The 26323-nt window shown below is 44.8% G+C and overlaps 1 protein-coding gene across 2 annotated transcripts in view; it reads right to left on the reverse strand.

Annotated features, from left to right (window-relative positions):
- SIN3A (SIN3 transcription regulator family member A) overlaps nt 1–25682 on the reverse strand; it is a 53342-nt gene extending 27660 nt beyond the window's left edge. Inside the window, exons 1-8 of one of the 2 annotated variants that reach the window (XM_074966026.1) lie at nt 25462–25682; nt 11080–11304; nt 8132–8308; nt 5894–6000; nt 5024–5306; nt 1632–1883; nt 822–974; nt 338–496 (exon numbers count right to left, since the gene is read on the reverse strand). In XM_074966026.1, coding sequence (XP_074822127.1) covers nt 338–496; nt 822–974; nt 1632–1883; nt 5024–5306; nt 5894–6000; nt 8132–8308; nt 11080–11268 — 1320 coding nt within the window. In that variant the 5' untranslated portion in view covers nt 11269–11304; nt 25462–25682. The remainder of the gene's footprint in view (nt 1–337; nt 497–821; nt 975–1631; nt 1884–5023; nt 5307–5893; nt 6001–8131; nt 8309–11079; nt 11305–25461) is intronic. The other variant, XM_074966027.1, reaches the window with a different exon arrangement.
- Between the last annotated feature and the right edge of the window lie 641 nt (nt 25683–26323).

Below are 26323 nucleotides of genomic sequence, written 5' to 3' on the forward strand. Positions count from 1 at the left end.
TAAACATATCCCTGTGTATTCTCTAGCAACATAAGAGAAGAAAGCAAGCACTGTTCCTCTTTCTCCACTGGTAACTACTCACACACTACTCACACAGGCTGCATCTAAGTCTCTAGCCCTCTTTGTATGGATACTACTAAGTCCTGCACTTAAAGGCAGACCTGAAAAGGGTCTAGTTAGAAGCCTGGGTAGGTCTCCTTCGCCCTCAATCTATTCATAACCTGGAATTTGAGCCTCAATATAAACAAGTACATAAAGTGCATTCTACTCTGTGCCCTCAATTTTGCCCATTACCATTATTTCTGGGAGAAAAGCTGTGAACTATGCATGTTCTTACCTTCACTGGTGGGGTTGCTCCAGTTCCTGAGTGCCGTCTGATTTGACAGCCATTTTGGTTGGGTCTTTGTTGCTTGTTGTTGAGCTGGGGTTTCTTGATTGTACCACCATGGTCATTTCTCACTGACTCCACTTTCTCTGCAGTTGTCTTGCTTAACAGCTTATTTAAAAAAACCCACAAGACTATTAGTAATGTGAGCTTCTGGCGCTGGGGCAAAGGTGCATGTGAAATCCCGTCACCTTAGCTCTAGCTGACCAGTGCATTTTACAGCAGTGATTATAGTCCTAGAACAGGTCTTTGAGGCACAGGAGTCACATTTAAAGATTTGTCAACAGAGACTGTACTCCCTGCCCTCTTTTCCCCATGTGCAATGAAGGACTGTCTGAAAACACAGTTAGCAAAGAGGAAAGCAGTGTACTTTTCTGAACTCAGTTTTCTTGCATAGCCAGCTTTCTACCAACTAAATTAGTGGGGTTGAACTCACCACAGAGCTGTTAGCATCTGGCAGGAACTGCCCAAACTCAGAGAGTAAATCCTCCTGGTTCTTGAAGAGGCGCGCTACCTGTGCGTACACCTCCTGCTCTGTCAAAGCTGGTGTGTAGTTACCACCTGCCTCCTTGGCATTCCGCTGCTCTTTCTGTCACAGGAACGGGGGATGTGAGAGAGCAAAGGAAACAAGAACCATTACAGCTGCTTTCCCTAGTTTCTGCTTTTCTTTCCCTAGGGAGCAATACTTAATGCAACTCAAAACATTCATTCCTGAATTGAGAGTTTATGTTTGTTGCTCCTGTATCGCTAACTGGAAAATCAGCAACCGAAAGAAAAACTGAATATGGTGGCTGGCAGCTCCTCTGAAAACAAAGAGTCATTCCAAATGCTCAGGGGGCAAACATCAACTGAAAAGGTACCGATGCTGGATAGCTTGTTCTCTCTCCTTCACATTACCATGTGTAGATGCATTATAACCATCACCCCTTTATGCCCCAGGTTCATACAACATTTGCGTTTAAAAATCCTGCCCACTATTTCAGATAATTGCAACTACAGACGAATGCTGATTTTGCACTGTTAACTCACACGAAGTTAAACTGGTTTGAAATACACAAGTTGCCCCCCACTCTCCCTCTAGCTAATTATTTGCTACATGAGCATGTCAGTATGTCAATCTTCCGCATACCCCCTTCAAATACACAATACAGGCGTAAATTAATTTTCTATGGTAAGGCATGACACACATTTATACATACTTAAAAGCACCTGCATGGGTAGTGCATGTATACAGTGTTCCACGAACCTGATACGTGTGGAGGATCTCCAGGAAGGCCTTATAGATGTCTGGCTGTCCCTGGAACCGATTCTTGATTTTGTTGACGTAGTTGATGGCATGATTAAACTCAACTGGCTGATTGTTCTGCAGGGACGGTGTGGTTCCAAGAGAGATTGTCACAGGTGTATGAGGCTGCACAGGTGGAGAACGTGGTGATGCATATGGAGGAATTGGGGGAGTCTGCTGGCTGGCTGGCGTATGTGCCTGCAATTGTGATGGCTGAGAAGAAAAGGGACACTTAGTTTTGCCTTAGAGATTTGTGTTGTGGTAGTTTATTTCATTCAGATCAAATCCTAGGAAGAGAACATGTAGTATTAGAACGCAACAAAATCAGTCGCACACAATAACCTGCAGTGGGGGTGGGGGGAGGTGGAGAGGGGCAGGAGCTGCTCCCACAACTGGTGCCAACAGCAGAGCACCATGCACAGGGTACCTCTGTGAGATGGAAGCTCTCAGTCTACCCAAGATACTTTGATTTGACCAATGGAGAGGCTGAGTAGGCTGGACATACCCTGATGATACTAATGCCCAGTGAAATAGCCCCACCCGTATGTTTCAGCACTGGGGGTTGTGGCATGTTCATTTCTTGGTGTTCTTAACTCCACAGCTGGGAGCGTTACAGCAAATTTTTGTTTGCACTGATGGGGATGGAGGAGGAAAGGTACACTGAAACTTAGTCAATGTTGTCTATCTTAACAATAAGCAGCTCATCCACACAAGAAAATTTCCTAATGGTTGATCCTGGATGGAATTTTATTTTTATTTTCAAAAACTGATTCTGAATATTAATGGATGTACCGAATAAATACATATAAGAAAACAGAGGAAAACTAATGTAGGATGTGACAATCATCTAAAGAGCTGACACAAAGCACACTTGGTAAAACAGAGGAAGACCTCACCTTTCAAGTAGTGAGGAAACATTTTGACATTACAGAGCAACTCGATTTTGGCTGAGTCATTTTTGTCTTCATATTTCAAATTAACAGGAACCAAACCGCATAGACTTAACTTGCTCCAGGGTGACTAGTGATTGTCTCCATTATGAAGGTATCCTGTACTCCATAAAGCCAGGCAACTGAATCTGAAGATACTTTCCTTTTCCAATATTCAGTTAGCAGTCACATAACTGACACTAACAAATATGAAAATCAATTTAGGATTTTAAAATTTGGTCGCTACTGTGACGAAGTGGGAATGTTCTTAATGTTTTAGGGAAACCGAGGCACCCACACAGTATTCAGAGAAAACATTACGACCATTCCCACTTCATCACAGCTACCCTTTAGTAGGAGGCTCAACAAAATCACAGAAGGGTCTAGAGCCAACTTGGAGCTGGTAATTTTCAATGCAACTGAAAATACTTCACCTTCCACTGCCTTCCAACATGCATCAAAGCTGTATTTTGGAGAGTGTTACTGGCAGTTCTGGTAACAATCCTTGTAGTTAAGGTTGGCTTAAACTTAACTACATTAAACCATTATAAGACCTTGTTTTCAGTTGCTTCTAACTTTGTCAAACTAACTCTTCAAGCTCAAGTTTCTTATGCCTGGCATCTGCTTCAGGCTAAAGTTTCAGCATAAACAGTTCAGCTAGTTCTGAGAAGGAGATCAAGGAAAAGCATGTTTTGTCCATGCTAAAACAAATGCTTACAACCATTTCATTGAGATGCTTCCACGCTTTGGAGCAGGGACTTGAAATCTGAGATTTCCTAATTTTTGAGTGCTTGACTTTGCAACCAACCTTAATGTTCTCTTCATGAATTTTTTGCATGTTATTTTTATATAAAGGCAGAAGAGAACTACCACTAGTGCATCACTCTGAGGTTCTATTAATTGTCAGAGAATCCTGCTGCATGCTACCAGTTTTGGAGAAAGGGAAGGTTATGCTCATCTAGTCTGGCTTCCTGTATAACACAGGACACAGGATTTCACCAGTGATTCCTGCATTAAGTCCATAATTTCTGGTTGAGCTAGAATGCATGTTTTACAAAGACACCCAAACTTGATTAAAAAAAGACTTCAAAAGAAGAAGAATCCACCATATCCCTAGGCAAATTGTTCCAGTGATTAATTACCCCAAATGTTAAAATTCTACATGACAGATACAAGGTGAGTGAGGTAATATCGTTTATTGGACCACTTTCTGTTGGCGGAAGGGACAAGCTTTCAAGCTTCATAGAGCTCTCTCTCATATGACCTGAGGAGGACTTCTGTGAAGCTGAAAAGCTTGTCCCTTCCACCAGCAGAAGTTGGTGCAATAAAATATATTACTTCACCCACCTTGTTTCTCTCATATCTGGGGACCAACACAGCTACAACACTTCAAACAACAATGGAAAATTCTACATGAGAGTTTCATACAGCTGCCAACCCTTCCATCAAGATTTCTGTTTCTCAGCAGAAAACAAAAATAATGTAGGGGAATATCGAGAAGTCCTCTCTGTTCAATATTTATCTATTGCTTTATCGGGGCCCCATATCAAATGCAACTGAGCTAACTAAAAAAGGCATTCATCTGGGCGTACCAGACCATCCTCGGATATTGGTCTCTACCACATTTTGCTAGAGACTCTGGGTATCTTTCTTTCCCCAAATAAAATGTATAACATTGGCTTGCATCTCCTTTGGTAGTCTCCAATTGAAAGGTTTGAAATAATTTATTGATTTTGGATAGCAAATTCGTTTTTTAATCAAAGCAATATTTCCAAACTAATCAGTAAGGTTTTTTTGTTGGTTATTTTTTTTAAATAAAAACTTTTAAGAAAGGAAAGTAAGCTGGAGCCAAAGAGACTATTTAGGCAGGAGCACAAACTATGGTTTTGAGATGCTACAGTAACAAAAATAGAGTCACCGTTTCATACCTGAATTTGCCTGCTCCAAATCTAAAACTAAAAAAAGGAGTTTCTGAAGTTTTGGACCAAATCCATCACTTTAGATTCCATCTAAAATTTACGTTACATCCTAAGACTTTTCCAAAGTCAGTAATTTTCTAGACAATTCTGTAGAACCATTTATATTCACATATGGTCCTTTTCACTGTGCTGGCAGTTCAGTGACCGATTATTTTCACACTCGTATCATATCACCAGGCAATATGACCGCTCTCCAGAGATGGTCTCCATGAGTGATCATCCTATCATTCACATGCACACTCACAGCTGCTGCTGCGGAGCCAAACTCGTACATGTTTACTGTAGTTTTCATGATGTGAAAAAGTTGCGAAAGTGATTTTACAGATACTTCAGTTTTTACATTTCCTTTGATGAAATGTTAAGCCTTTTGCAATCTTTAGTTTCTTACCATTTCTAAACAGGGACTAGGTATTTCACTCTGCCTGTGGTATCCAAAGTCTCTCACCTTGCTGATTTTGGCAGGTGGTGGCTGCGGCGCAGGCTGTGCTGGGGTGGGGGTCGACTGTGCTGAAGGCTGGGATTGATGCTGAGGCTGCGGCTGTGGCTGCGGCTGGAGGCCATGTGTGGGGATCTGGTGAACCTGCCCTGGTGTTGTCACATTCACCATGTCATTAGTCTGCACCTCAATTTTGTAGCCAGGTGGCAAGAAGGTATTGAAGCCCATGATCAAGTCAGGGTGACCTTTGAAGAGCTGAGACACGCGGCTGATCACTCCTGGAGTGTCAATACTGAAAAGGAACAAGAAGATAGAAAGGTCACAGATCTTGCAAAGGGGCGCTCACTGGCAAACTGGGAACCCCACACAACGGAACTATACTTTCCATTCAAATTTTTATCTAGCCATCACTAGCTTGCGACAGAGCCAGGAAACAAGACAAAACTGATTCTTCCTCATGTATTATTTAACTTGTTCTTACGTTACAGCCAATTTTATTTGTCCAAATAACACTAACTCAATGTGATTTGGTCACAAGTCTGACCGCTCTGCACCTACTGGCAAGCAGACAACCAAATGAATCAGCTGTAAGGACTGAACCTGGGAACTCCAACTTTCTAAGCAGAGATTTGGCACAAATGAGGGGATTGGCTTAGGCTCCAGAATGGAAAATACTGACCAACACTGCACTTCCCAGCACTGTCCAACCAGCAGCACGGATGGAGCAAACAGGAGGAAAAGGACTCTAGAGATTACCAAGGGATGGATAATCTCCAAAGTGGAAAGTGCTAACCATCTCTTGCCTGCATCTCCCAAATGCGCACGCGCACACACACTCTCTCTAATCTAATATGAGGAAAGCAGAATATAAGTTGTTACCTTTGAGATTTAAATTCCTTCATTATGTCCAGGAAATCATTGTAGACCTGAGGCTGACTACCAAACTGCAGCTTCACCTGGTCAAGATAGGACAGGGCATCCTCCACCTGAGAGCAAAATAAAGGAGCTAAAAATACACCTCAGAGACAAGTGGGTGCCCACTCTTGCACACGAACACACATTTGGAAAGGCACCTGCCTACAGTAAGCCACTAAGAGTAAGTAATTAGGTAGCAGCCTGATCATAACATTGGCTAGTTTATAATCAGTGCTATCTGACCATTTGATACAGCCACATTCTATTGCTGGGCTCACACTGGAAAGATCTTGGTATTTTTCTGTGATGATGCAATGTATGTGTCAGCAGAAATAGTCACAGTGAACACACTTCAAAGTAACCATTTCATCACTGGGTGGGGTGATTGCTAGTAAAAACTCAGAGCTGGACATGCACTATTTTTCCTACATTTTTTGTGGAAATTACTACTGAAGTCTAAAAATAAACATGGCGGGGGATCCTAGGAGGAAATTCCATGTATTACTGCTGTCAAGTACACACTTGCCCTTTTTTTAAAAAAAACAAAAAACTCATGAGACAGACATTTCAATTTGGCTCATAAGGATTTGGAAAATGCTAACTGTGGATGTTAACTCAGAAGTACCTCAAACAGCAAGGAGGCCATGTGGACATTTAGTTTCTATTTACGAATGGTCCATATACCAATCTCTGATTTTCAGGAGGTGCTGTCTGAGCAACCGCAGCCCTCAGTGAGAATTCTGGGTGCTTCTTACATCTGAAAGTCGGGCTACAAATGAATACACTGCAAGAGCCATCCATCTCCCACTTTGCTCATTACCAGATTGTCTACAGGTATGAAAGCTCCTACATGCAACAGAAGCCTTCTGGAATAATATCTGAGACCGACACTGGAGTTGTTCCTGTTCTATTGTATGGGAAATACTGAAGTTAATTAAAAAGTTAATTAAAAAAGAGATTTTAATCCATATTCATCTAAAGCCTGATCTTGAACCATCAGAGGTTTTGCCATTGATTTCAAAAGGAGCAGAATCTGATCCCAGAATATGGGAAACTAGGTCCCCTGGAAAGCAAGTGCTCTGTTGCTCTGTTTACTGTTTTAATGTGGGAACAATGAAAGACACTTAATACGTTTTCCAAAAGAGAGGAGTAAGAAATAGACATAAAATCATATACATGTGTTCTTACTACAGCTGATCTGAATTTAACCACTTCAATGTGAGGGGGTTAAGGGAATTTATTGCAAACAGTCTAAGAACAGAGCCTTGCTCACTCCCAAGCATCTCCTCTACACCCACCCACACAAAGCAACACATTCAGAAAAGCCTCTAGATGCCATGGTAGTTTAACCCTTTCACACATGGGCTCTGCATCAAAGCTCCTTGGCCCCCCTTCATTCCTCCCTAAACCTGTTGATTAGAATTCCAGATTTCATTATTTTGCTACAGCATTTGAAAAGAAAATGCATTAACGGAGACGGGCGGGGGAGTCTTTGGCTTACACAGCCTAAATCCCCTTCTTCATACTGAAATATTAACAGTGTACAGGGCCAGCTTTCAAGTCATGAATTCCAGGCTTCTGTGGCTCATCAGGAAAGCTTTTAACAGACAGTCCAACTGGCTCTTCCGGGAGGCTGGTATTACATCTGCAATAGCCAAGGGCCCCAGATTACCCCCAAACTTCTGGCACAGGCCTCAGAAACTGCCGCCTGCTCTGCAGCAGCACAACGCAGACAGAAGTCGATAGCGTTAAAGATTTTAGTGAATGAATATACAGAACTTCAATACTTACTTTTGACATTCAATAAAATGTAATTTTTCCATTCATTTAGGCTGCTACACAAACTAAAGCTCACCCCAGAGTTTACCAGGTCACAGAAGTCAGGGGTTTTGCTGATGAACACTGGTACAGCACAGACTACATGGGACTCTGTATTCCCTACACATAATGCTAGTGCCAGACTCTTGGGTTTGTTCTGAGCACCATGCCAAAGGCCAAGTTCCAACTCCCACCAAGTTGTCCATAAATCTAGCCTAACGATCCTTCATTACAAAAAGATTATTACAAAACCAGCAACTATTACCTGAGATCTCTCATCCAGTCACATCAGACACCTGCGCAGATGAAACTACCACCAACTAAGCAGATGCTGCCCTTCAAAACACCTATTTTACAGAATGATAAACTGGAACTTGGTGTTACCTTAAGCCTCTGGAACTGCTGTTGCCCCTGCACTGGTGCTGCTGGAGGGGTCGGGTGAGCATGACTCTGCACCACCTGGCTTCCATGAGGCTGCACTGGTGTAGTGTGATGATGTCCGCTATGGACGGTCGCTATAGCAGGACCATGACTGCCTGAGCTCTGTGGCACAGCCGACACCTGGAGAGGAAAGATAAGAAAGCAGCTGGGGGTTAGGGCTTTATCTGCTCTTGGAAATTCCCTACTGGAAAAATTGTGTACACTAACAATTCACACTTCAATGAGGACATGGACTTACATAGCGCCTTTCACCAAGGCACAACCCTCACAGTACTGAAATGCAACCACTTCTGTGGTGAAACAATAGCTGCTTATTGTGAAGCTAGTTTAAAAGCAGCCTCGAGTCCTATCCATTCCTTAATGCACAGATGCTGCATAAATTTCATCTGGTGACTATCTGTAAAATGGGTATAAGAACCTTTATCCAATTCTTTGGGCAGCTGTGCACTGTAGCTGTTTATAAATAAATGCTTCAGCATCTCTGGATGAAAAAATACAAACTACAATTCTGAATTGGCAGAATGTCACCAAGTCTGTACTTTCACCATAGCACCAAGACTAACAGCCTTATTCATTAAATGCATTTTGGGCTCTTTAACCATGACCTGCAAAAAGGGGAAAAAATGGCTGGTTTCTTTCATTTTCTCTGATTTACAAAGGCCTTGAAGATTTTTTTCAGAAGTACGAAAGGAGGGAACCCTCTCTGTGTTTATGATAGAAATTCAGGTCCTGTCCAGCCTGGAAGGCTCTCTGATGACTGGAGAACTAGTGATGTGATACCACCACAAGAGCCAGGAGCGAAAGTAGAGAAGGGAAAGAGATTTTCAGGCAGATTTGGACAAATTTATCAGTGCGATTGCATGATCAGGGTTGCTTGTGATGGTAGGAGGCAGGGCTCAACAACCCCAGGGCTCACATCTGGTTTATGTCTTACATTCCTAAAAAGCTCATGCTTCAGGGTTTCAGCCAGCCACTGGCAGAGGACAGGAAGGATTCTCCTCCCCCCATGTATTCTGGCAGGGTTTTTTTTTATCTCCTTCCTTTGACACATCAGAGATAGCCATGCCTGGAGATGGGACATTTGGGGGGTGGCCAGGTCTCTAAGGTGGCACTAAGCATTCTCTCTCAGTTACTTGGCTGGCTGATTCTTGTTCACATGCTCAGGGTCCAACTGATCACTGAATGTGGGGTCAGGAAGGAATTCTCTCCCAGGTCAGAATGGCAGTGACCTTGGGGGGGTTTTCACCTTCCTCTGCAGAGTGTGAGTGTGGGTCACTTGCCAGTATTTTCTGGGGCTCTCTCATTTAAGCATTTCCCTGACATCTTTGGGGCCTCAGGCACCAGTGCACCTGGGTCCCTCCTATTCTCTGCCCATGGCTCATAACGGTCTAGTCTCCTGTGCGATGCAATACTTTGGTCTCATTTCAGTTGTTGTGTTTAGTGTGCATGCACTGGGTAGGGCTGGCGGCCTGTGAGTTACAGGAGGTCAGACTAGATGTTCTGGTGGTCCCTTCTGACCTTAAACTCTGATTCTATGAGATTCAAATTCTGGTTTCGTTTCTATCTATTACCACCTATTTAATGGCACAATGATGAAAATTTTGGATAAAGAAAGCCTTTGTTAAAGATTCAACACCATAGCTCTTCAATGTAGGTGTTAGAGCTCTCAATTAAGATCCTTTGGACCTCCCAGAGATCCTCCAGCAAAAACCTGGGAATACCCAAACTTGATGCTTACCTTTAGAAAAATCAGGAAAGACAAGCAGAACAAACTCTTTTGGGCATGCACTTTTCAGGCCTCCTTTATACATCATAAACAAGCAAAAAGTTAAATTGAAAAATTCTTTAATGAATACTTAGCTTGAATTTTTTAAAAATTTGATTTAAAAAAATCCAGTTTTTTAATAGAGAACCTGCTTCAAAAACAAAACAAAAACAAGCAAGGTTTTTTGCTCCTCCATTCACATTTAGAAGACTCTTAAGAAGGCCTGAGAGCAACATCAAACTTACCTGGGCCAACTCTCCAGACCTCTATCCCCATCTCTGAGTACATGCCCACCTGCTATCTGCCTGCTGTTGCTGTTAGTAGTGAACATCCTTTTGGAGAGCCTGGGGTAGCATGTGCACATGAGTTGCTCCCCAGGCCAGTGCATGAGATGGGAAGTGCAACTGACCAGCAACAAAACCAAGGCAAGGATGATATATAGAATGCTGGGAAAAAACTAAACAAACACTGAGAAAAATAGAGGACAAATATTTCTCTCTAGTGTTTCATTTATAGAAATCTTACATGCTGCTATTAGATTAATAAGTACAAATTTTTCAGATGATGCGATTTTCAAATTGGCAATGTTCCTTTAATAAGCACAAAAGGTCAGGATCTCAAAAGGAAGAATGCCACCTAATCAATCACCCACATCACTTCCTGCTGCACTTGGATTTTCCTGGAAGTCTCCCATCCAAGTATTGATCCAATCCAGTCTTTCTGAGTTTATGAGCTGAAAAGATCACAGCAAAGGTTGAGTGGCTGCAGGGGTTTATCCTACTTAAAAGGGAAAAAACCCCACTTACTGGCCTACTTCTGAATAGGAGATAATTCAGAGATCAGGGTACAAGGGTCCCCAATTTAGGCCTTAACTCAACAAGGTACTTAAGCACATACCTAATTTTAAGCTTATGATCAGTTGCCACTAAAATCATGGGACTTAAAGCAAGTGCTTAAAAATCAGGCACGTGATTAAATATACTGTTAAATTGGGGTCTTAATTTAAGAGGCCATTTTTGGCAAAATAATAACTGCTGTCACATGTAGAACCCCACCATAGATTATTAAACCTGCATCTTGCATTGTACAGTCATTGCTGTTCACACTAAGTAACAAGTGGGCATACCTGGTAGCTGGGAGTTACAGAATACTGAATTCCAGCGGCAGACTGCATGGTCTCCGAAACCGCCTCATATACAGGAGGTGCTGGAGCAAGCACACGGTGCTGGTGTTGGAAAGCTTCTGTGCTGCTGGTGATACGTCTCTGTTGTGACGCGTACACCGGTGACTCCTGCTCATCCAATCGCCGCTTCATTCTGAACTCATGCTCAGGGAAGCTCTACAAAACCTGCTAAAACAGTTCAATTAATAAACAGAAGTGATTAATCATTCTCCCTCAATGAATACAATGCTGAGCTCATCAACAGGAGGCATAGCATAGGTAAGGCAGGTTTCTGGGCATCCATTTAACTTAATTATTTCTTGGATAATTTTTTTGAGGGGGGACGTGGGTTTGGAATCAGGATTAATTTTTTCAGGTGAAATAGTAAAATTGCATTTTTTTAAATACTAGCCTGTTTTAGAACTCAAATATTCAGTTTGAAAGTAGAAGTTGATAATTTCTTCAACAAACTAAACCGAAGTACATTTCTAATTTGAACATCGTTAACATATGTAGATTATGAACAAAGCCACGTTTGCATACTACACAGACTGGAGATGGTTGAGGAGTTTCTGGCAACAGAAGTCCAAGTAGCTCTTTCACTGTGGTGGTGAATCTTCAGTGGACAGCTGAAAGCCTTTTAAGTGCTTACATTGAAAGTGTGAAACTCATAGTATGTCAGCTGTGAACCTACAGCGGCAACAGCCCAGGTAGGATGTTAGCCTGCCCTGTGGGAAGGGGTTTCAAGAAGCTTTGGGAGTGGGTACGGAATTTAATTCTAAATAATTTAGGGGTCAAAAGATGAGGTTCTCTCAGATTTTACACGCTGAAATAAAGTTAGTAGTAAATCCAGAACAAGAAAAAACTACAGACTTGCTAGTAAATTTAGTTTTGATTCCACATTCCTCGCCAATAAGCTTTACCCAGCTCCCAGTGTCATTGCAGATCACCAGTGTCACAAAGTGGAGCAGGGCTAAGTGTCAAAAATTGGCCCCAATGTTTCCTCAGGACATCAGAAGACAACGATGAACAACCCACCTGCAGCTCCCTCAAGATCTTCCTGCAACACACATCCAAAAAGGCATATGCTCCTGCTCTAACCCAAATAGCGATTCCCTAATTCACTCTAAATTTGTGTCATTCTTCTGACCTCCCACCCCTTCAAATTCTGTAAATTCTTCTCTTTAATTGCATGACCTCTCCTTTCCAGCCAGGATATTCAACAACTGCTTCCTTCCAGGTGATGACAGTTAATGTCATTCCTGAGAAGTTACTTATTCTTCATACAACCACTGAGAGTGTTCAAGCACATTCAGTCTCTCTCTCCAATCCAGCACCACATCCTAAAGAGCGAAACTTTTTTCTCTGCGGTCTGGAATACAACTGGGTCTTTCCAAAGCAAATATATAGCCTTGTCAGTTTCAGTGTAATTAATGAACACAATTCACTGCTAGCAAGGAAGCTAACAGAAGCGGTCCCCCAGCAGATGTAACTGGGCTCACCCCTCCCCCGCCAAAAAACACCGGTAAACCAACAACCTTCATGCCTCACTTCAAATATCAGCTTCCAAAAAAATTCTAAGTTATACTAACTCTTCAGTTTGAGTGCTTAATTAGCCAACCAGATGACAAACAGTGATCATCAATATATATAGGTATAACAAGTATATGCACAACAAATTGTGTATCAAAAGTCCATGTGTAGCTTCTTAGTATTTAAGAAAGACTAATTGTGTAACTTCTTACTGCTTTCCCTGGAGCCTCTTTTCTCCTTCACTAGTTCTTCTTTCTCTCCCCTTCTTGCTGGATCTCACTTTTTTAGTTGTTGAAGTTGTACTGTGAAGCTTCCTCCATCTCTCAGAAAAGAATCTCCCATCAGGAACCTACCATATCTATTGCGAAGGGCCTTCTGATACTGATCAATAAGCTCTGGAATGAGGAGGAGGAAATTACTAAAACCTAATTCATAGGGTACTGAGCCTAGCAGACCACAGTGACATCTGGAGAACAGAAAGGCAAAAATCCAGGAGAAACTGAGTTGATTTTCCTGGTTTTGTCTGCTGTTTTTGGACTGGTCTCTGCAAATGACTCCAGCATCTGCCCCATGATTTCATTTACTTTTACCCTCCTAGGGTTTAGAAACATTTTAGCTTTGTAAAAAAATATTTTACAGATAGCACAGCTGGAATCTAAACAAGTAAAACAGCAGAATTTGGCCACGCACCTTTGATAGAAGCGCCATCTAGGATTTCACATCAACATTGTGATAATAAGGGCATGTCTACCCTACAAAATTAAGTCAACATGTTAAGTCAACATATAGCTGCCACAGTAATTAAAGTGATGGTTCACGTCCACACCTTGCTCCTTCTGTCGGTGGTGTGCATCCTCACCAGGAGCTTCTGCTGACTTAATCATGTGGGACAGTGACAGCTGGAGTCCCCATCCCGGTGGGGAGGCAGAGACTCCAGCTGTGAGCCCCGCACTGGGCTGACAGCCAACAGGCAATGTAAGTAATACAGTGTCTACACAGACAATGCGGCACCCTAACTATATTGATCTAAGCGCTATGCCTCTCGTGGAGGTGGAGTTATTAAGTTGACATACAGGGCAACTTGCATTGGTAGGAGCTACATTTTAGTGTGGATGCTTACAGAGTTAGGTCAATGTAAGCTGCCTAATGTCAATCTAATGCTGTAGTGTAGTCCAGGCCTAAGTCAAGTCAAAGCAAAGCCTTGATAGCACTCACTCACAATGCGTGCTCAGGAATATGGAGCAGCTGAGAGGTAAGTCCCTATGTGTCCACTTAATTTTTGTTCTGTCCCCTCCCCATTCTTATATTGTTAGTCTCTCTAGGCTTAGTTCACTCCTTACCCTTTTAACAGAGCAGTAGCATACCATCAGTAATGCAATCATCACAAAAGCATTTCCAGCAGTTACAAAGTTAATGCTCTCTCTCCTCCCACTTCTCCCCAACAAACTGGGCATGAAACTTTTCAATCCAAATTCACAGTTTGCAGCCAAGCAGAAAGTGAGCCAGCTATAATAGGCCTAATGCATAACCTGCACAGGGGTACAATTCCAGAATACAGAAACACTGAAGTGAAAGATACAGTTGCAGAGACATCTAATACAATGTGCATGTCTAACAAAGCTCTGCTGTTTGCGTGTCTTCGCCCAAAGAAACACTTTTCACTTTTGCTGGGCTAGTCAAGGTTTAAAGTAGATGCTGAGCTGCCTAAAAGGCTGTGTAAAGGTCAAATAACTGCTAAGAGTCTTGCACACTTACCCGTTATGAGGATTACAATTCCACCTGGGACTACAAGGTCAGCCTTTTCTTCCAAGGAGCAACAGAAGATCTCAGATTATAGATTTACTACAGTCTTGCAGAGGTGCAAGGATGAGTTATCTGCTACATGTCATCTGCTGGCAAGGTTGGCTTAATCGTCTAACCATCAAGTCTGGAATTCCTAGACTGCCTGGTTAAAATGCTTACAGGGTCAACTCAACCCAAGGCAGACAATGAAGTTCCACACAGGATACTGTATGTGGATATCTTGGATGTAAACTTAAAACCAGGCTCTGTTTGCTCTTAATTTTTACTGAAGATCCAAGGGCATTTTTGCACAAATTACACACAGAGGTTACATGCTATAAGCTGGACAGCTGCCTTGCACACCAGAGTAAACAATAACTGAGTGGCACGGTATGTAGGCAAATTTTATCCTTCTCTTGTACATTCACTTACTGGGTGAGCAGTCCATCCAAACCTGGAAAGGGCTTCTCCTCCTCACTCTCTTAGTGATAGGTAGCAGAGGTGAAGCTTTGGCACCTCCACTCCCCTGCAAGCACTGTAGCTGCCTCGGTTCTCTAGTTGAATGCTTACTCATCATCTAATGCTAATATAACCAAGTATGAAAACTGACAATAACCCAATTAGAACTCACACTAGGCTGGGCTTCCAGACTGGTGGGTACTCCTGTGCAGAAAGTGAGTTTACAAGAGAATACCAAAAGCCTCATTTCTATGATGGAAGGTCCAATATTTTGGATTGGGATATACCATGCAGGCTCACTACCTGGGAGATTAGGATACCTCATGTCTGAGAGCAGCTCCTAGAACTACACCCAAAGGCCAGGTCCACAGATACACCAACCTTCACTCTGTAATGGTCAGTGAGCATGTGGACCAAACTTCAGATTGCTGCTTGTCAGAGCTCATCCACAAACTTCCTCTTGGCCCAAGAAGTGACTATGCCCCATGAAATAAACCTTCACTCAAGGGGGCGGTGGAGAGCAAGGGAACTCATCTGCAAACTAAAGTTTCCTTAATAGAAAAATGATTATTCAAGTGCATTAAAGACCTAGAGGCTCTGTCATCTTTTCTAGCCCCTATGGAATCCATAAAAAGGATTTCCCTTTGCATAGGTCTTTAGAGAATGCAGACTAGATGGAAAAAACCCTGTCCTAAGCAACCAATCCCTCAGATGGAATTTCTGGCAGCTCAGACTAAATGTTGAGGGACCATGCCACATGGACCTCTTTAGTGAGCAACAAATTGTGTTCTGCCCTATAAGAATAACTTTCCACTCCTGGGACCACCTTGCTTGCTGGCAATCCAGGCAACACTGCTTACTCCTGTCTCTGGTCCTTGGAGACCAGCACACACTACTCTGACTGCTCTAAGCTCCAGCCAGTTCACATGCAGAGATCTCTCCCATGTGGGATGAATGGGACTGCAGGGTGGTTCCCCAACCCTTGAGGCTGGCATCAGTCCTTACCCCAAATTGTAGGTCCTTGAAGTGACCTCCAACTTTGAGTTTAGTTACATCTCTCCCACAACTGCAGGGACAGCCTGAGCTTCAAGAGACTCTGAATCCTCACATGTAATCCCCACCCCATTCCTTTGTTCACCACTGTGAGAGCAGCTTGTGAACCAAAATGCTTCCTGACCTACAGAGCTAGATCAATTAAGGAAGACATCTTCTTGGCTCAGATGCTGAAGGATGCTCTGATCTGCTCTGCTAAGTTGTCTTGCCGTTTGTACTCTCTTCTGTGATGGAAGACCCATTCCTACCACCATACCACCATACTAACTCAGCTGATGACATGGGATCAGGTTTTGCTTTTTTGTATCTGATCATAAATCCCAGCCACATCAAGAGAGTTGCTGATTCCTGGACAGCTTCTCTTGTTCCTACCAGAGTGAAGACTTTCATGAGCCAGCCAGCCAGATATGGAAGAATATGACGTTTCCTCTGTGGCTCTACCACCACTACACACTTTGTGGAGATTGAGCCAATGGCCAGGGGAAAAACCTGTAACATTGCAGAAAGGTACAAAAGTCCACAGAGTAACATGCAAAAATCAGAGAGCACTCAGTGATCCTCTATTCTGCTGAAGTCTGCTTCAGGGGGAGAGGGACAGGGGCAGGCTCAAGGGGCTCTGGTCAGGTACAATCTCTGGAATGCTGGCCTATACCAAGGCCTGGGTGGAGATCTTCATTATGCCAACCAGTCTCTAATCTGAGAAGACAAATATGGTCTCTTGGGCTCTGGAATGACTTTATTTTCATCACTGAGATCCTGAAGGCTTGATCTAGCGCTTCCCCAAATAACTTTTCCCCATTAAAAGACAGATGCAATGAGCTCCTGCTTTGTTGCAAATTCCTCCTCTCCAAGAGCATTACTAGAAGGCGCTCCCATCCATAAAGTGACTGGTAAAGACGGAAAGAAGATTGTGTGACCAAGACCAGGGAGGCATCACTGAGGAATTTGTAAATTTCCAAATTTCAGTCACAGGGTACTTCAAAGCCACTGGCCCCTCCACAGGGCAGGTACAATTCTTAGTTGAAGATATGACTGCAGAGTCAATAATGGGGCAAAAATCCCAGCAACTGTGCTTTTAGACAACTTGTAAAATATATGCATCTGCCTTGGGGAGGGCTGTTCTGGCACCTGATTTCTCTCCATGTCCTTGTGAAAGGGGAAAGCTCACATCTTATTTTGAGGATACATGTGTAGTGACTGTGACCCATTTAAGTACCTAGAGTGAGTATCAAGGACTTGAAGATGAAGGACAATGCTAAAACATAAATATCATGTTATTTTTATTTATACTTCCAATGTACAAAAAAGGCTTTTATCTAACACTAAGCCTCTACTGTAGACTAAAAGGACAAAGAAATAGATTAACCCAGATTGTGTCTGGATTCTACATCCAGAACATAGCATTTACTCAAGCACCTGCTTACGGGTAGAAACTAATATTGGTCATTCCAAGCTTTTAGATGATCTAAACCAGGGGTGGGCAAACTACGGCCCACGGGACGGATCCAACCCCTCAGGGTTTTGGATTCGACCCGCGGGATTGCCCCCTCCCGGTGCCGCAGGCCCTGCGCCGCTCTCAGAAGTGGCCAGCACCACATCCCTGCAGCTCCTGAGGAGGAAGGGGGGGGTGCCGTTGCCACCCCGGAGCCGCTTTAGGTAAGTGGTGCTGGACCGGAGCCCGAACCCCTCCTGCACCCCACCCCCCAACTCCCTGCCCTAAGCCCCCTGCCCGCACCTTGCACCCCAACTCCCTGCACCCCAACTCCCTGCCCTAAGCCCCCTGCCCGCACCTTGCACCCCAACTCCCTGCCCTGAGCCCCCTGCTGCACCCTGCACCCATCCTGTACCCCAACCCCCTGTGCTGAGCTCCCTCCAGCAGTCCGCACCCCTCCTGCACCCCTGCCCTGAGCCCCCTCCTTCACCCCAACCCCATTCCCTGAGCCCCCTCCCACACCCCGCACCCCTCCTCTGCCCCAATCCCTTGCCCTGAGCCCATTCCTGCACACCGCACTCCCTCCCACACCCCAACCCTGCATACAATTTTCCCACCCAGATGTGGCCCTCGGCCCAAAAAGTTTGCCCACCCCGATCTAAGCACTGGTTTCCAGCTCTACAAATTTGAGATAAGTTGTTAAACACAAAATAGAAAAAAAGCAATATGGTAATAAGAATAATGTAATTTTTAAAGGTCTTCTATCTCAACACCTGTCAGGACTAGGAATCTTTTAGCAGATGAGTTCCTTTTTCAAGAACTAATCATGGAACAGCGATCACAGAGAAAGAAGATCTCAATCCCCAAAGATGTAAGAGATTTCTGAGAAAGGCTATGCCAACTGTGTAGTCACATACTGAACATGTATCCCTAGACTCTTTTTTTTTTTTTTAACAAATGGGAGAGCTCAATATATCCCCAAATTCCAGGATTTCTCAGAAAAAGCATAACAAGGAACAGTTTAATACAGAGTGATGTATCCGGTGACCCTCATGTCCTAATTCAAATTGCATGCTGCAGACATCTTTTCACAAGCTGTCTGAAGTTTAACATATGTTCCTAAAAGGTTTTATACAGGTTTATAACTATAATATGTACAACGTTGATACTTCTATTATTACTTTGTTTTTTAAATGTTAGACTCTGGACAGAACTGCTCTAACTGAGGGCAGATCTACACTATAAACTTGCATCGGCGCAGCTCCACCGCTAGAGAGAGTCTTCACCAAAAGCGCTAAGCTGACGTGAGAGGGCTCTCCCATTGGCTTAATAACTCTACCTCCATGAGAGGTGATAGCTATGTCGACAGGAGCAGCTCTCCCACCAACAATAGCGCTGTCAACTTGGGGGGTTAACTACGTCACTATGGGGTGTGAAAAATCCACATCCCTGAGTGATGCAGTTATACTGAAGTGTGTAGTATAGACTTGGCCTGAATGAGGTTGGTAAACCTGCTTTAATGAAGGGAGAGGAGGGAGAGAAAAGGGTCTTAAAATGAGGAGATGACCTGATATGGATAGACAACAAGTGGACCGTAGAAATCTACACACATATACATACACATCCAAAAGATAAAAGAAAGGAAGTGTGGGGATTTCAAACGTTAGCAGAAATAAAAGGATTGCGGAAGCAAGAAAGCAAAATAGGGTGGGGGAGGAGAAAAGGGACAGAGGGACAGAAAAGTTGGGGAGGGAAGAGCTGAGGGGGTCAGACAGGGATAGATTTTACCTGAGAAAGTAAAATAGCTTGAAACACTTACGGTTTCTTCTCATTCGGACCATGGAAAGAGTGGTGGGTAGGGGCAGGGAAATGAGAAATCTTAGCTAGTGCTTGGGACTCAGAAGACCTGCACTCAATTTCCTGCTCTGCCACAGACTTCCTATGTGACCTTGGGCTAGTTATTTGCTCTGTGCCTCAGTTCTCCATTTGAAAAATGGGAAAAACAGCACTGACCTACCTCACAGGGGTGTTGCTAGAACAAATATACATTAAAGGTTGTGAGGCACTCAGATACTATGGAACTGGGGACCATATAAGTACCTAATATAGATACTGAAGAGACATTAAATTAACTCCTTGAAACCTTGAGAATTGACAGCAAGGTGAAGTGCTGGCAGCCCATTGATTATGCAGCTATGGATCTTACCTAGGCCTCAGACTAGATGCAGCTAGGGTAATCAAACCCCACTGACCTCAACCCAGACATGAAAAGGGAGGATGAGAAAAGTGGTGGTGAGGCATTAATTTACACATTGTCACAGCAGCAGCTGTTAATGATGGCCCCAACTCTGAAAATTACACAGTAATAATTTGTGAGAACACAAAGTGAATCAAAACTTCACATAAGAAGTAAATTTCCCCACCTCCATGGTGTCCAATTTCTACAAAAACATTTCTTCCATCATTAGTGCTCAGAATACCTAAGAATGCAGCAACGGGGAGGAAAAAGATACAAATGTGCAACCAAGAGCACACCCCCATCCAGACAGAGGAATACATATAGGCCTACATTTTCTGCTCTGGCTTTAACAACCATAAAAGCTTTCAATGCGGGAGAAGACCAAAACTGCAATCTAGACAGAAAACGATTTATAAATCCTGGAAACTAAACTGGTTTGTATGCCAATTTCAACACAACATTTCTCATTCCAAGACCTACATGTTCAACAAGGCCTGTACTGAGTGCTCCCTGACTGGCCTGACCATGAATGACACATCACAACAGCAGGCAAAGTAAACCTGCAGAGATCTATCTATTGCATGTTGTAATCCAGTGTGAAAAAATCCTGTATTTCTCTTCTCTTTACATGACTTCAAGAACTCCAGTCAGCCTAGTATTTCTTAATTGAGTTTTCCATAGTTCAGTGTCTGTGGTATTTTGTTATAATGGCACTGTGTCCATATGCTGTTCAAGGCAGAGACATTGGAAAATGTATAGCTCTACCACCATTTAATAACAATTTCAATTTCCTTAATATTACTCATATTTCTTCAATACTTGTCTCCAGTGGTAACAGTAGACAATAGTCTCCACACCATTTCACTGAAAGCCAATATTTTAACAAAACCCAATGTTGTTTGGGAAGTCAGATCTGTACCTCTGTGCCAAGCAGCATGAGATTAGAGACAGCCAGGACAGTCCTTCCAGCTAGCAAAATTAAATGTGTCTAATTGTTAGTGAATCCAGATGCCATCTAGGTGTGTATAATCACTTCCATCACTGAGTGCACGACAATTATCAACAAATTTATCTTCACAACAGCCCCATTAAGTAGAGAGTATTTATCCCCATTTGTATTGAAAATTGAAAGATTAAGTGACCTGCCCAAGGTCATGCAGAAGGTCTGTGGCAGGCCCAGGAACTGAATTGCAATCTCTTGAGATCCAACCCAGCGCCTTAACCATGAGATCAACAACACTGCACATAAAAGGGCCAATTAAAGCCACCCATGGTAGAAGGGGCGTGACTTACCAGTGCCACTTTATCCTAAAGCCTGCATTGTGAAAGCTAAGATGAAGTCTGAAGTGCCATCATCCTTGCTGAGGACATCTGGCATTCACAGGTTTGCACTGAGATGGCACGCAACTAATGGGTGAGCTACCTATATACCACTTCAAGTTTCAGACAATTCCTCAGTTCAACCAGAGGTGATTTTTTTGGCATCTTGTTACACTAAAATCTTATCACTAGACACTCACTTAAGATAGTACTGTTTCCTAAAACATTTTCATTAATAGAGTATTATTTAATAGTTTTCTATTTTACTGCATCAGTTTTCTTTTACACTTTACCTTTTAGTGTATTGAAAGTTCTTTAAACCCTTGCACAGAGTCCACTGAATCCCAATCACACTCTTGAGGATACAATCATTTGCTAACCACACACCTTTTCCCTCTCCATACTGCAGCCCTTATTTTTGCAGAAAACCAGCTCTGCTATAGTTAAGGCTGAAAACTCACTTCCGCTGACTTCAAATGCTCTAAAATCCACATGCTTATTCATATTGTTTTGAAATTTAGTATGCCTCAAGGGGATGCAAATTTGGGGTCATCCAAGCAAGAAGTTATCAAGATGTAGAACCCTGGGGGTGGAGAGGAGAAAGCATTTCTTAAGGTTGACAGATTCTACCAACTTTTTTTGAGCAGACCTAGGGAATCAAACTGTGGCTCTGATTGTGGCCCAAATGGTCTCCACCACTCAACGCTGGGAGAGGTGACATTCAGGTGGGTGGGTGGTGAACCTGTCAGCCCCATATTCTCCCCTGGTATGCGTATGCCAGCATCTGAGGGCATCTGCCCCTCTAGGGGGACCTGGGCTCCTCTTCCTGCCCCTCATATGAGCTAGCATCCCGGGAGGCCTCTTCACTCTGAAAGACTCAGATTCTCTCTGTCCCGCTGGGCCCCTCCCCCAAGTGAGCAGTCATTTGGGGAAACCCTGCCCTCTGGGGAGGGAGCTAAGGACATGCAGGCTGGGGGCATGAACCCAGAACACACTGCAAGACTGGGGTGAGGAGCTGAGGGGCATACCTGATGCATACCACTCACTCAAACACTTGGCACGGAGAAGACGAGTCCCCAAATCAAACCTGGGCATGGGCCTCAGACACAGCAGTACAGACCACAACCACAAGGCCACCTTGGACATCTATTCTTTAATTAGATACTCATTCAAAGGTGCTTCGTTGTACATAGTGTTCTTTTAAATGAGTTTGTTCACTTATAGCAGACACTAAACAAGTCATACCTGACCATTATATTTAAATACAGGTAAGTCTATATTTATATTAAATGTTTAACCCCTTCCAGTTGGTACTGTGCCTAACACAGCGCTATGAAATAAATCCCACTCATTGAATATACTTAGACTAAACTAGTTCTGGATTAGAGTTTTTCAGAAAAAACTGGTAATCAAAAAGCTCACACATTCCTCATGACACATTTGGTCACTCAAGCAGCTTCCATTTAAACAGCAAGTATTTGTCAGTTTTACAAACAGTTTCAGCCGTCCAAATAGAACATATCTTGCTCTGATACAGCAGATGTATCTTAAGCAAATACCAGTTTATATTGGTGCATGTACTGATGTCATATCTACATGGGCAATAGTATAAAAAAACACTTTGTATTCTGTGTTTCATTGGCCCAGATTCAAGGAAGGAATCTGGCATTTGACAAGACAAATACAAAATATATTAATGCTTCTACAGTTTATGAGAATACCATTCCCAGTTACCTACAACCCCAGGTAAAACCCTAATGCAGTTTCTATTGATGTACAGTAAGCAAAGGGGTAAAAAAAAAAAAAAACAAAACAAAAAAACCCCAAAGATACTGAAACTGATACACTCAGTGCAGGCCACTGATAAATTTAAAGACTGTGAGGAGCATACATGTAGAGAAGGATGCCAGTTCTTGATTAAAATATTTAAAAAATTAATGTTAGTAGCAGAATACTCTCAGAGTAATTCTCAGACTCCTACATGCCTCTATGTTATTCCGTGCAGGGTTCTTATGCGTAGCTTTGCAGTATTTCTATCTAGAAACTGCAACAGTCCTTTGATAGCAGTTCTTTCAAAAGAAATCTGGAAATTCTAATAAATCTACATGTCCCTTCAGAGTGGGTATAAAGAGTGAAAGCAGAATAGGCCAGTTACTCATAAGTGATGCTGTGTCCAAAACCAAAAAGTAGCAGCAGAACAAGAAACACAGGCACCTAACCATGTATATTTATTGTTAGGAACTGTGGTAAATGTAAAATATTGTTTTTATATTTTAAAATAATACTTTCTACAGGAAATACTCTAAACAGTTACTACACACTAGGGGTAATAAATAGGTGGACTGCAAGCCAAATCCAGACCACCAGGTGCTTTTTAACAGATCCCAAAATCTTTTTATTTATTTTTTTTTATTATTATTATTTTCTCTGGAGTCTGGACCTTGACAAAAAAATAATTGACTACCCCTACTTTACACTATTAATATGGTGATGAACGAGGTGGGTTGAAGGAATAAATCTGAAGATTTTAGTTAAGTTCTATGAAAATCTGCAGAAACCCCACTGATGTCATCATTTTCAGCTGCTCATCCACACTAACACAACTCAGTTCCGTTTATTTCCACACCACAAACATGTTTTATTTAGCTCCCTCTTCCTGAGTATTCGTAAACAATATGAAGTGTACAATGAGGAATCAAGTGAGAGTAAAGTACTAAAAGGCAGCCTGTATTTTTTTAATCTGTGAAAACCTGAGGTTTCTGATTACCATAGAAATGTTCATCATTAACAAGAGATTTAAATTCTCCAGACTAAAGTATTACACACTGGATATTTTACAACAACCCAGGAATATTCTGTAGTAACTATGCCCATCTTCTGCTGTTCAGCATGCTCACTCAGCCCAATTATCTCCTAGCTGGTTCTGCACATACATGGAGCATTTGAGGACAGACTACACAAGCACAAGAGGCTGATGATTAATGCAGAAGCTCCAGCCATACTATACTATGGGAGGTGACTGGCTGCCCTTTCCCTGTGATCAGGTACTTTGAAGTACAAAGGACCACTGGACGGTCTTTTGCCTCTCTCCCCAAAATGCAAAACATCCCCACACACACCCAAGCCCCCACTTCACCCCATGCTCTTAAATAACTGGAATGAGCCTGCAGGAGCCCCAGTGGACAACACAGCTCTAACTCGGCTGGAGGTATGGATGTGCTCTGGACACCCTCCAGATACACATCACAGGCACGTGGAAGACAGCCTGTCCCCAAGACACTGGCCTTTGCTGACAGAGCTTCCTTCCGCCAGCCAGTTACCTAGTGCTTAGCGTCCAGTTACCCCCACCCTGCTAAGAGTTAAGGAAGGAGACCTCCGAACATCGCTGCCTCGCTGCAGGGATCAAATCCAGTCGGCTACCCCGGAGCGTTTGGGATACAACCGGAGAGAACCGCCAGACGAGTGCATGGGTCAATACTGCGCCGTGTAACTAGCCGAGGCTGAGTGACCACAGGGTGTGGGTCCCCAATAAGGGTGCTGTGTGCAATGGACCCGCTGACCGCGGGTCTCCGGTAAGGGATCGGAGAGGGGTAGGAGCCGAAATGCAAAGCCCCCATAAGGGAAGAGTACAAGAGAGGAGGCGGCTGTGTGCAAACCACCCAAGACCTGCACGGACGGAGAAAAGGAGTGGGAGGAGCTAGCAGCGTGCAGTGTACCGGGGAAGGCGACGTCCCCAGAGGCGGAGCCTGTGTGCAATGCCAGCACTGACTGACGGGCGCGGGGGAGGAGGCTGGGTGCCACCCTCCCGGCACCGGGGTGAGAGCAGAGATGGGGAGAGGGAGGAGCCTGCGTGGAACGCATCCAGTACTGAGAGGAAGAGGGTGTCCCAGGGACGGGGGCGGGGCCCGTGTGCAATGTACTCGGTACCGAGGGATTCCGGGGGGTGGACTCCGGTAGGGGCACGGCGGGAGCGGGCTGAGTGCCATGCAGCCCGCGGGCTACCCAAGTACGGCTTATACTCCATGCACTCGGTTCTTAGGGGAAGGGAGTTTGTCGCGGAAAGGGAGGCGGGCCCGTGTCCGCTGCACCGACTCCCGGGGCAAGGGGGCGGCTGCATGTGCAATGTGAGTGATCCGAAGCGAAGGAAAGGGCTCGGGAAGCTCATCTCCGCTAATCCAGAGCCCGGGAAAACAACCCGATCGGGACGGAGGGTGGGAGCGGCTACTTGTCCGCTACGCTCGCCGGGGGAGGGGGCTCCGTGTACGTTCTGCATCGGGGGGTGGGGGGCGCCTGTGTCCGGCGCACGCGGGGGCCCGCTGCGCGGAACCGCCCGCTCGCCGGGGCAGGGAACCCCCGGGGAGACGCAGCGTGGGAAGCTGCTCTCACTCCCCTCCCCCGGTGGCGCCCGAAGCGCGCGGGCCACCGGCGCGAGTCCCCGCCCCATACGGAGAGCGAGAAGGGAAAGGAGCGACCCGCCCCCCGCGGCGCCCGGCGGGACTGTCACACCGCCCGACCCCTCGGCGCTCACCTCAAAGCCACCCCTGCACCCAGGGGGATCGCGCCCCGCCGGTGGCTCTCCGGGCCCCTTCTCCTCACGCGGGGGCGGCCCTCGGGCCCCTCCTCCCGCCGCTGGCGGGGTCGGCGGCGGCTGCTCCCCCCCCGGCTCCGGCGGCTACTCGAGAGGGACGGTCCCTGGCGGTGTCGCGCTGTGGGAGGGCTCCCCGGCCCCGGCGGCTGCTCCGGGCAGGGTGGGGGGTCCCCGGGCCCCTCCTCCTCCTCCGGGCGGGGGCGGCGGCTGCTCGGTTCGGGCAGTGGAGGGGGTGAGGGACGGCTGGGCCTGGACGGATACGAGGGATGGTTGGCCCCGGTGAGGGGGGGGGGTAAAATGGAGTAACCGTCTCTCGGCGGCAGCGGCCGAGCGCTGCCCGCTTCTCTGTTCCCCGGGAAATCCCGCCCCTCCCCGGCACGGGGGGAGACCCCCGCGCTTCCATTGGGTACGTAGCCTGCCACTCACCGCTTCTCCCAATCACAGCGCAGTGCCCACCCCCATCCCCCGCCCCTATTGGACACAACCCCCAGGAAGGGGATGTGAAGGGGGGGACCGAGGAAAAATGTCCGTATAGGAAACAAGCCCCGCCTAGTCCCGCCTCCATTCCTCTCTCATTGAATGCCGCCTACAGGAACCGGTCAACGATTGGATTAGGTGCACGTCGGTCAAACCTAGACTCCCCCTATCTCAGGCCCCGCCCCCGGCCACTAGGAAGCTCCGCCCCCTCTCTGGGGAGCTCTTTTGTGGAATGTTTACATCTGCAAGTGGATCCAGATTCGTGCCCCTACAAATCCGCCCACAATCCCGGGGGCTGCAGCTGGTGCATTGGGTGCACTGCAAG

This window comes from Natator depressus, chromosome 10, assembly GCF_965152275.1.
Source record: "Natator depressus isolate rNatDep1 chromosome 10, rNatDep2.hap1, whole genome shotgun sequence".
NCBI classification, from domain to species: domain Eukaryota; kingdom Metazoa; phylum Chordata; order Testudines; family Cheloniidae; genus Natator; species Natator depressus.